Source organism: Chaetura pelagica, unplaced genomic scaffold (assembly GCF_000747805.2).
Source record: "Chaetura pelagica isolate M959 unplaced genomic scaffold, ChaPel_1.0 scaffold36, whole genome shotgun sequence".
Taxonomy (NCBI): domain Eukaryota; kingdom Metazoa; phylum Chordata; class Aves; order Apodiformes; family Apodidae; genus Chaetura; species Chaetura pelagica.
In genome coordinates, this window is record NW_009953726.1 from 2,021,390 (window position 1) to 2,033,520 (window position 12,131).

The window sequence follows — 12,131 nt, forward strand, 5'->3', positions numbered from 1 at the left end:
ATGTCTTGTCCAATGTGTCTATTATTATTTCTTATGATAAAACAGACTTATGCAGGTTACTTTAATGTCTTCTGCCCAACATCTGTTTTCATAGAGAAATAGCATTAGGCCAAATTGACTTACTCTGTGTTAAACCAAATAAAAAGTGGTATGTTTTGTACCTCTTCTGCATTAAACAGAAATTAAAATCGTGGCTTTACTTCAATATTAATGTGACCATTTACCTCAAAGCTTTGTCAGGGTTATCAGAGTCTCCCTCTCTTTGCTAATACTCGATGGTAGTCAGCCCATTGACCTAATGCCCTTGTTTCTCACACTGTCTGCAGAAAAAGCTGCCAGATTTATTCCATACAACGAGAAATTAATCAGTACTACTGATCTGCTGTCTTCTTTATATGACACTTCCAGAGTGCTCTTGATCTCATGCTCTTTTCTACTGTTTATTCTAGGAGAACTTTAAAAGGTCTTACATGTTTCTCAGTGCAGGTAGCTCCTATGCATTTTAGGGTTATAAGGATGTTAGGGTGTTTAGAAGGATGTGCAAATATTAAACAGACAGTTTACAAACTTAACAAGACCCAGAGTTTTTCACTTTTTTCAGGGGTATTTGTGTTACTGTTTCAATAGGGAAAGCTATTTCAGGTGAGAAATTAATTGAAAGTCGTAATCAACTGATCCACTATGAAGACATCTTCGTGTTCCCAGGACAGTTTTTCTTTACTGTACATTTCATAAGGTTTCTTAATGCTCTTTTTAATCTCAAGCTCTTTATTTTATAGCCTGTAAGCCCACCAGGGCAGGTTATTTATTCTATGTCTTTATGGCACTGAAACTAAACCCTAGGTGTGTTTGAATAGGTGTTGGTAAGTGGTCATCTACAGCAAGACTTAGGAAACATAGCTTTTCTGGATGTGAGCAAAATCTGTTAGTTTTCTATTGTGAAAGGTCCCTCTTCGCCTCTCTTCAAGCTCCTTCAGCTCTGAGTGTCCATTCAGTGCTCCTGCAGGAGCTGAGTGTGGCAGCGGGCGGATAGTTTGGGTGCCAAGTCTGGAGGGATATCCACAAGCAGGACATGGTAGTGTCACCTGCAATTCTGGAAAACCTGTGAAAACTGTTAGTGTAACACATTAGTCCTTCTTCAACGTCACCCTTTCAGCTGCAGTAGATGGGTAGAAAAAGGCTACCCCAACCCAAGATAAAACTCCAACCAGAAGCTTGATAAAATAATGGAATGGATGGATCTTAAGATCCACCCAGGAAGATCTTAAGATCCATCCAGGCAGTTATTCCATTAAGTGTGTGCTGTCCTGGTCTCATACTCCCAGCTGATTGATTTGAATCTTTCTTTCATTCAGGTTCTCTCCATTTGCCCAAAGGACATGAGAGCAGATATTTGCGTGCACCTAAACCGGAAGGTTTTCAACGAGCACCCAGCCTTCCGGCTGGCGAGCGACGGCTGCCTGCGAGCCCTGGCTGTGGAATTCCAGACCATCCATTGTGCCCCGGGGGACCTCATCTATCACGCTGGGGAAAGCGTTGATGCTCTTTGCTTTGTGGTCTCAGGATCCCTAGAAGTCATCCAGGACGACGAGGTGGTGGCTATTTTAGGTACTGTGATCTCTATTGAAATGCTAGTGGTTTGGATGTGTTTGCCTTCTGTTTAGCTATGAATATTAACTAGTCGTGCCTAACAACAGCTGGGACTACAGGAGACTAGTGGTTGTCATAAGATGGTGATGTTGTGTCTCCAGAGGAAGTACTCTAGAAGCAAACCCTTCATCTTTTATGCCATTGGGAATGCTCTTTCTGCCCAGTATGGCTCACTGGTCACAGTTACAGTGTCTCTGAGCAGAAGAGGATGTCATCTGTGTGGTGACATGTTTTAAATAGCCTGGTAGAGGAAATGCACATTGTTTTGTTAGTCTCTCAGGAGTATTTCTACATAACCATACTGGGTTTTCATTTATCTGTATTCTAGCCCAGAATAACACCTGCAAAAAGTCTCTACAAGGAAGAGAAATTGTTGCTTGTAGGGAACTGGCTTTACAGAAAATAAGTAGTCTTGTCTGACTATGAAAGAACTGGGAATCTACCATCTGTCCAGCCAGTCATGAGAAGTTGAGCAATTGGGGTGCTCCAGGTTAATCACCCCATCACCCCACTGTGGTGTCTGGTTTGCCAGCAGTGGGTGGAAAGGAGCCTAATACAAACTAACTTGTTTGGGGTTGGGAAGGGTACAGCAGATGGTGGGACTGAGTAGTCAGCACTAGTGGTGAGGCAGGAATCATCCTCAGAGGCAGAACAGTGTAGAGGAGGAATTGGTGGCTCTGCATGAAAACCATCCAGAGTCAGTTTTCCCTGTTTAAAATAGACCAATTTATTGTAGAACTTGTCTCCTGTTAAATATTAGCTATTTGCCTTCTCTTAAATGGAAGCAGTGGCTCCCTCATGACAAATCCAGTGGGTGGCCTTGTCCTACTGGGCACTGGATTTCTGTACTGCTTTTTCCCCATAAGGGAGGCTCCAGACAGCTCCCTGGGTCCCTCGTGTATTTCTTGGGGACAATGGCTGGGAGATGAAGGCTACACCTGGGAGCTGTGCTGATATGTGGGAAGGGGACAGTCATGGGGTGTCAATACTGGTGGTGAGTCAAGGCTTCAGCTCCTTCCCTGCTGACAGCAAGGGGGAGGAGAGGAGAAATGATGAGGAGCAGGTAGCTGAAGGAGACTCCTGACATGTTGCTGTACAAGCTTGTGTCTGTGTGTCCTGCACTGGGGTGGGACCCTGCAGTAGGCAGGTGTGTGGATGGAAGTGCATGGGGACAGCTTTCCGAGGGCGTAACGCGGCTTGTCCCAGCTGCAGGGCAGGGATTCAGGAAAAGGCACATCCTGCTGCAGCTTTCTGTGTTCTAGTGTACACTAAGATTTTTAAAAAGAGAGGCTTAATGTAAGAATGAATCTGTTTCCATATTCAGATGTGAAGTCATTATGGTGAATGCTCCTAAATCTGAAATTTGCATAGTAAAATATTCCTTGTATTTCAGCTCATTGGACCGTTTCATTTTTATTATTAATCTCAGTGCAGATATCTTATGTTTGCTTACAGCTATCTAAAAACCAAAAGCTTTAAGAGTGAGTAGCCACATTTAAACAAATAAATGGTTTTCTGGGTCTTACAATCAAAACCAAACAATATGTAATTTACTGAACTAGAAGCCATCACTAAATGGATTACATGCAAAACCTTATTGCATTTACTAAGGAATATTGTTTTGAATGATGGTAAGAACTCTTTGTTTCTACTATGTAGATGTATCGTGTATCTAGGTTATTCTCCATTTAGCTGGAAAGGCCTTTAACTATATCTAGTTAAAGGGAATTACCTTTAATTAGCAAAAGTGCCTTTGATTCTGTCATGGCTGCTGTTAGGCGATCCCCAGGTCTTGGAGCTATTTGCATTGTGTACTTCAGGGACTGGCAGAATGTGTAAATGTAACTTAAAGCAAGATAAACTGCCTTCTCTAGTCACAGAACACACTGAAGAGTTTTTTCATGCTCTGACAGATTATTTAGCGAAATAGTGAACTGAGTAATTATGAGATGTTGTATTCTAAAAATTCACTTGTGGAAGAAAATCTCTTCCAGATGTAGTTGCAAAGTCATTTATAGTGGCAGCTGTGGCACCTGAAATAGCAACTGCAGATCAGATGGTGAAGAACATAATTTTTTTCAATCTTTTCTGCCTGGAGACGTTCAAGCACAAGGAATGTGCGTCTGCCTAAGGGGGAGACCAAGTTTAAGGCCTAACATGAAAACCCCTGTAGCCTGCTTTGGGAATACCAAACATCTGCCATCAGACAGGGTTTCCTAAGGAAAGACAACTTGCAGGCTTGTACTACCAGTCTGCCCATCTTCTCCATCCACCGGCAGTAACCTAGAGAGGAAATGCAGAAAGTGTCCTTTGGAAACTTTTCCTCATTGATTTCCCATATGGGAGGAGAAGCATGGCAGAACGTGCCATCTGCCAGCCTCTGCTCCCTTCAGAGTAATCCATTTTCTAAATTTGCTTTGGAACAGATAGTTGGCACTTACTGTTTTTAAAGTTTTGTGTGATTTAATATGATAGTGTTATCTGCCTTGAGTAAAGAGAAAGAGAGAGGTACGTCCTTGTTTGTTTGGTTTTTTTTTACCATGTTCATCTCTAGATGGAAGTCTTTGTGTTTTCTTAAAAGTGGAGGATCCTGAAAAAGTGAAAGAGGTAGGGACACCAAAACAAGTTAAGAGCATTCATCTTCCATCAGTCACATTAGTGCTTCTGTCCCTAGTGCAGGGCTTTAACCTCCCTTGGGTCACTCGATGATGTTGTTACTTTTTCCTCTTCTCCAGCTTCCCTGCACTTATTGCCTTCCCTTCCCTCCCAGCCTAGTGAGTTGACACATCCATCCCCCCTGCCTGCCAAAATGGTGAACTCAGGAGATGTGGCATCCCATCCAGGTGCTCTCTGCAGGCTCCACTGTGGAGACAAACATCCTTCTGTTCTGCGGCAGTTTTCTTGGCTCAGTGGCCCCAGCTTTTGTGTTTCTTCTGCTCAGAAGTAGGTGAAACCCAGTGATTGACAGGGCAACTTCACAGAATCATAGAATGGTTTGGGCTGGAAAGGACCTTCAAGATCTAGATCCAATGCCTCTGCATTGGAAGGGACACATCCCACCAGCCCAGGTTGCTCCAAACCCCATCCAACCTGGCTTTGAACACTTCCAAGGATGGAGCAGCCACAACTTCCCTGGGCAACTTTCGCCAGTGTCTCACCACCCTCACACTAAAGAATTTCTTCTTCTTGTCTAACCTCTATCTCCCCTGTTACAGTTTTAATCCATTACCCCACATCTTCTCTCTGCAAGCATTTGTAAAAAGCCCCTCCTCAGCTTTCCTGTAGCCCCTTCAAATACTGGAAGGCCACTATAAGGTCTTCTCAGAGTCTTTTCTTCAGGCTGAACCCCAGCTCTCTCAGCCCGTCCTCACAGGAGAGGTGCTCCAGTTCTCTGATTGTCTTTGTGGTCTCCTCTGGACTCACTTGCATCACTGTGATGTTTTTTTCTCCCAAGATTTGGTTTTGTTTTCATTTGTGTGTAATTAAATGCCCAGCCACTGCAGCCATCAGCATTACAGAAATGGGTACAGTCAGAGAACGAATCCAGTGGTAGATCTACAGTTTATAGGACTCATTAATGAAGATACCCAAGTGCCCCATTACATTCCCCTCATTAGTTATCTCCATTTCTCGAGGACAGTCTCCCACCTTTTCCAGGTGCTGACTGCTGCTGTAGCAGACAGGGCCCCACATGCAGTTCTGGTGTGATGGGTTGCTGTTTCACTGGAGAAAACAAGATCCAGTCATTTTAAAATAACTCATCTGCAGTTGCAAGGATAATGGAGAAGGGCAAGCAGTCTTGTCTCTAATTATGAAAACTTCCCTAGCAAGCGAGGTGACCCTGAGAAGCCACGCCAGTAATTTTCCACCATCTCAAGCAAGAGTAAACGGTTTAACTGCCATTGCTCTGCATGGGGAGGTGTTATGAGTGGAGAAGTCTCAGGAAGGACCAGGGGGTTTGAAGTCCCACAGGCTAATGAAATGAGGCATCTGCTAGCAGAGGGCACCCATCAATTCATCCTGCTGCTATTAACTTGAATTGCCTCCTGGTGAGGAGTTTCACGTGAGTGGCCAACCAGGTGTCTCTGGAAGCTGCTTTCCAGTCCTGCTGTTTGCACAGATGACTGTGCAAGTTGTGCAGTAACTTAAACCAGGCAGGTTGATTAACAAAGTTTACAGAAGTCATTGTGCCAGCAGAAAAATAATGACCCACCACTTTCAAATGTTGATTGCAGGAACTGATCACAAATATTGCTTAAACTGCACAGTGATAACAATATATTGAGCAGTGAAATCCTAGTGGGGGCTGCTGCTGAATAAATTCAATGTTGATAGTCAAGCCAGAATGAATATAGATTTAATAGCTCATATTTTAGCCACACTTAGGTTTCTGATCCCATATGTATTCAATTAAGTTGTTATTTGCCTTTTATGGGTACCATGTTCATTCTCAGCATGTTCTGCGTACAGTCCTAGAGCAACTTGTTTATTGGATTTATTGTCTTTAGGCAAGCCAGAGTCTCACTTATTAAAGGTCTCCTTCATGAATTACCTCCAAATGTTTGGTGTGGGAAGTGGATATTACACAGTATTAGGGGAGAGCAAGAGGACAAGTGACATGCCTTCCTGAATTTGGCATGACAGGTGAAAACAGCAACGAGTCTTTTTCTGCTCTTAATCTTACATGTGTTTGGAGGTCAAAAGATTAAGTTTCCTACCAAATCACACAGAGGAAAGTTCTTTAGAGGCTAAGCAAGTAGCACCTCCCATTTAGGTGAGCAAGAGACCTACACGCTTCTCACTCTCATATGTGAGCATTAATTAATGTGGTATTTGGGATCCATGCAGCAACACTTCAAATTTCCTTGGTGTTATCCAGCCAGGCATGTGCTTTGTGCAGGACAAGACTGGCCATGTGTGATGCACTGTATGACATGAAAAACTGTAAGTCTAATTTCATCTCGTGGCATTAGTAGCTAATTCTGTGATTTTAATTACTTTAGTTGCAGCATGGGTTTCTTCTTAAGCAGAATAAAGGTGGCAGAATTTGCCTCTATATCAGCTCTTGATATTTTATACTGAACTTATTTTATTTTTCACGTGAAGTAAACCAAGGCAGACTAATTGTGAGAGTTTCCCCAAGTTAGTAACATGCACCCGGTAGCAATTTACAGAACAGCCTGTGTTCTGTTTCATCCATAAGAAAAGTCCCTTTTGTTCCAATGGTTTTAAAGCTCTATATTAGCTAAGAGGAATATTATTCATAAAAGAAGGTGGGTTGTTTTGGGTTTTTTTCAGCTAGCAGGACTGCAGTAATTAAAGTGACGCAGGTTGGTTTTTAAGTGCTGAATCTTAGAGTATTTTGCAAAAAAAAAGGATTACTGATCTGAGAACCAATACGATATGTAGCTCTGCACCTTGAAGTGCTCCTTAAACACATGCCTTGGAACAAATCCTACATTGCAGGTCTGGGTTGGAATACATCGTACCATGTAAGATTTAGTCCCACCGATTCTTGCTCAAAAATGTTATTAGCTCTTACTGGCAGAGATAAAGGGAACATTCAATTTTTCACATTATTTCATAACTTTAAAATATTTTGTCTCTATCTGCATGATAGTTAACTATAATAAGAAGCATAAATTTCAGTTTAATGTGCCAGCTAGTGTGTTATAGAAGTGATCTGCAGCCTCCAATGTCAGAAAGATTCCTTTCATTGAATTGAAATGGTTTTGAATTAGACCTGCATGCTTCACTGCCAAACCCAGGAGCTTGAAAGTCTTGGCAGTGCAAGAAAAGCAAAATTATTTTAAAATCAAGTTATATATTTATTTTCAATCAGGCTAACAGTTTGATGCAATCTGGTTTGCCTTATGAGCTTGGGAGATGGTGGGAATGCTTATGCTTTCAAGTTTATTTTCTCAGTCAGGAAGAATTGAAATTTATTTCTGTAAAAAATCAAAATGGAGATATCCTGTCTCCAGGAGCTGAGGCTTCTAGAAAAGTAATAAGTAGTAGGAGACTTTGACTAAAAGTGAGAGAGATGGGGACCATAAACCCTTCATTAACAGGAAAATATCTCTATAGACCTTTTGCTCCTCTGCCTGCAGTCCTGGATGCTGGAAGAAAGGTGAATTTGTTTTGTGTTCTAGGTGCAGATGGAGAAGGTTACACCGTGTTAAATAATGTGAAGTACCTTTGCCAACAGGGATTTGTATCTTGGGCACAGTGTCTTGTTATTGTTTCATTGCTGGCTATTTTGTCAGTCTTTTAAGTGGTAGAAATGTTTCCCCTCTCCTCCCCCCTCATCATCATTCTGCCCTTTCACAAGTTAAAATGCAGTCCTGTAGAGCTGGATTTCTGACTGATCAGTGCTCAGCTCTGATCTGATTTTCAAGGGAGTTCTGGCCCTTCTGGCTGTGCTGGGAAAGGCTGAAGTTTTGGCTAAAACATTCACAGAGGCAGGGAGCACACTCTCACAGGCTAGTGGTCATCCCTGTACATCATAAGCTGTGCTTACATGAAGCAATGATGTCCCAGCTGGTAGGAGACAGATGATGAATTTGCACCACTACCTCACCCCCACCTTCTCCAGATCCCCTCTTCAGACATAAACAGCTGTCTCAGGTAAGTCTAGAAATCCAGCCAGCCCAGTAGCCTGTTTCCAAAAATGGCCAACTGCAGATGTTCAGGAGAAAGATGGAAGGTAAAGTAATAAAACAGGGATGCTTCCCCAGAACATTCTCCAGCATTCTGTTGAATTACATTTCAAGGTCTTACCCAGAGGGAAATCTTTTTGTGTTTAGCAGCCACAGATGGATTTTATTGCATGAATACTTCCCATCATTTTGTAAACCTATGCAACCAGCCCTGATGTTCCATGGCAAGGAGCTGCAGAGCTTACCTACTCACTGCGCCATCCCAGAGCTGTGTGCTGCTCGGGGTAACGGAAGTTGATTCCCTCCTTGCTTGTAGGATTTCTACATCAGTTTGAGATACATCTGTTCTGCAGCTGAATGTGTAGACACAGGCAGATGTATTTTTATGAACAGACTCACCAGTATATGTAGTTATGGCTGCAGGGACTTGATATTTGGTCTCTGACTTCCACTTCTGTGCATGCTGCCACAGCTTCATGGCTGTTGGTACCCAAGCTGGTTAGATGAATATGATTCTGTGATACAGTTTTACTGATTCTGCAACAAAATCAGCTTTGGCTTTTCATAAGCAACAGAAGATTTGAGCATATCATGATGGAAAGGCTACATAATTCATCACATCTGGCTTTTTCTTGTGTGACTGATGGGAATTTGTTCTAAAATGGGGGCAAGGGTAGCTGGCCTATTAGCTAAGACTGCACAGCACAGAAAACCACCTTATTGCCTTAAGAAGAATTCTTGGTCCCTTTTATGTGTCTTTTTCTCTGTGCTGTTTTCCACCAATAATTTGTTCTTTCACTGCCTGCGCAGACTTTCTCCCAAAGGTCCCATCAAGTTCTCATGGCTATTAGGATATTTCTTAGCTCAATTTCTGTCCCCATCTGGTGAAGGAAAAAAATTTGCCTTTACGTAGATACAAATGGGTTCTGAGGTTCTGTTTAAGAAGAGTCTTTCTTCTCTGAGTCCGAGGACTTTTTCATTCCCTTCGCAAGTTCCTGGGGAGTTTCATAAGGCCCTTAAGATTTTTTCTGCCTGAAAGGTCCATGCATGAGCTGCTGTTTCACAAATTGGCAAGTCAGTCCATGATGCAAGGCTGCAGAGAACATTTGTCCCCCACTTCTGTGTGGGGCACTTACCACAATATGCAAGATAGGGTAGTGTATAGAAATACCATTATCTATTATATAGTTACATACCAAAAGATTGTCTTGAAATACATATGCAAACATGCATGAATATGTATATGTTTTGTGTACAGATATGTACCTACACAAGCATGATACGCCAGCAAATTTTTGTCCATGTTTAGGATGGTACCAGTGTAGCTATTTCAGCAGAAATGTCACCAACACCCTGCACATGTCCTTTTGGTTTCTGTGATTCTTTCAGTTCCCAAATCCTTACTCCCATATTCCTGCCAGCTTTAATCCAGCAGTGTCCAAATCCTGATGCTCCTCTTCCCTCCTCTCATATCAAGTGCAAAATATATGCGAGTGATTGTCACTCTAGTTTTACAGCGTTCCTGTTTTCAGCAATGCTTTGGGCACAGGAGAGCTGGGGCATGAGGACTTCCCAGAGCTTTGCCTCCATTCAGGAGAGGTGTTAAGACTGCTCTGGACTCAGGGCAGTCCAATGTGTGTGTGGGGGGGGTGTGTTGGAGAAATCTCTAGAGAGAGGCTTTGAGAAGTCTGCAGGCTGCGTTGGCCCCAGGGGCCTCTGTATTCCCAGCCCAGCCCTGGGCATTCCCTGGAGATGTGCAGAGAAGAGCCACGTGCCCCTGTATAGCTGGTTTTCAGACCTACCAGTTCAGTTTTCTGTTGCAACTGTGAAATGTTGGGTTTTTTTCATTTAGTTGCACCACATAAAATTAAGCTTGAATGAATAATTACCACTCCCTACTCAATGAACTACAGTTAATACGAATGAAGTATAGTACATTAATCTCTGTTTATGAGAATAGATGTATTGTTTTGGACAATGTGGTTGGTTTTGCTTTTCTTTGGTATGTTCCTTAGCACACTTGTAACAGGCAAACGAGACTCTTAAGTGTGTGTGTGAAAAGTCAAATCCAAGAACCCTTAAATGCTTCCAAGACTTCATATTTTCTGAAGAGAATAAACCACAATGTAAGAGGAATTTATAGCTTCACCATTCAAATACAGTGACTGATGGCTCAGAGAGGAGTGAGTAAGTTCAGCTGGTCATGTCCCAACATTTCTGAAAAACCTAGTGCATCTCACTGCCTCACTGAACCAAAGACAATGAAGAAATCTTCTCAAATTCATGAATGGTGATTTAATTTATCTGTGATTTGGGGTGTACGTTATGTAAGACAGCAATGTGCTTAAATTATCTATGCATTGCCTTAAATTTAGAAAGAAAAAAAGTATTTTGGTCACATTTCAGTGGGAAAATCTTGACAGTCCCTATTACTGAATTTAAACTGCACTCTGACAGCAGCTGCTGAAAGCAGGACTCAATTCTGTCCTGTGTCCACCTCAGAGAGCAAATCCATTAAGCAATTTTGTGCATTTCAGAAATGGTCTGTTTTTCTGTGACTTATGTAACTGTGCTGAGTATGACTGTAAACCAGGTTTTGAACTGTGGGTTTAGACAAGGACAATTAACTGCAAAGGGTAATTTCAAAACACTACATTAGATAAATGATATATTACTAGGAAATACTCTGTGATGAGGAGAGAATTTTAAAGCAACTTGGTTTATAAATTACACTGTGTCTATTAAGTATTATAGTTAATTTTAATTACATCAAAATATATAGAAGAATTTAAAAGCAGTCAAATGAGAATACAGTTCTAACCTTTCTAAGGGATGTCTCTATTTTACAGACTTCTGTTAGGAAATTAAAACAATGAAATTAAGATAAGGACTTGCACATTTTATTTTACTGTGCATGAGAAACATTGGCCATTTTTTTAGTGGATATAATACCTAAAGCAGAAATGGAAATGGATAAATAAAGCTTCTGGCCCCAAAAGTAATAAGGTTGGGTAAATTATCACTCTGGTCTGTGTTCTCAAAAGAGAGTCAAGTGAAATGTCACAGTTCTTAAAAGAGTAAATATTAAAATACATCACCTTTTTTATCGCAAAACTATAAAATCAGTAAAGTTCACCAAGGGGCCGCTTGAGGTACCTGAAGTAGTGATACCACCACCAACTGACTGATTTGAGTTTCCTTTTAATAACTGCTAAAATAAAGAGCTTGGGCATTGTCAGGGGCTGATGCAGAAAATTCCCTGTGTGCCATGGTTTCTGTTTCAGGATCTGAGGTGTCAGCCCCAACCACACGCCGTGGCCTTCACCCTGCCCGTGGCAGGTGAGCAGTGTGAGGCAGCTTTTGGGTACTTCAGAGTGTTTTTTGCTGCTTCCATTGCTTCTTCTCAGAGCAACTATAGGGTCCAAACCTGAAAGCATCTCTCCAGTCTGCATCCATGTTGGTGTTTTAGTTGGGTCAGGCGTGTGATTTTGAATCTGATGTCCTGATACTCCCTACTTGTCCTGCCTCGGTGTCTGGCACATCTGTCTGGGGGTGAGGATTCCTTGCAGAGGGAAGGAAACTGCAGGATGCAGAGCAGCACAACTCATGCATTTCTACCTCCTGAAGCTTTTCTGACCCATGACTGGAATACAGCTAGTCTGAAGTCCTCCAAATGTGCAGGGTGAAGGTCAGGTGCTCAGCATTCACTGTTTTGCTGCACTGCCTACCAATGCAGAAATAGCCTTCAAGTGGAGTTTCACATCTGGTTGAAGTTATTTATATGTGCAGGTGTCAAGGGGTCAAACCCTTTCCTACTCAGCA

General features: G+C 42.1%; 1 protein-coding gene across 1 annotated transcript in view; it reads left to right on the forward strand.

The window, feature by feature from the left end:
* Positions 1-12,131, forward strand: part of KCNH5 (potassium voltage-gated channel, subfamily H (eag-related), member 5) — a 154,932-nt gene that overhangs the window by 112,052 nt on the left and 30,749 nt on the right. Inside the window, exon 9 of the mRNA XM_010000678.1 lies at positions 1,356-1,608. Within this exon, the coding sequence (XP_009998980.1) occupies positions 1,356-1,608 (253 nt within the window). The remainder of the gene's footprint in view (positions 1-1,355; positions 1,609-12,131) is intronic.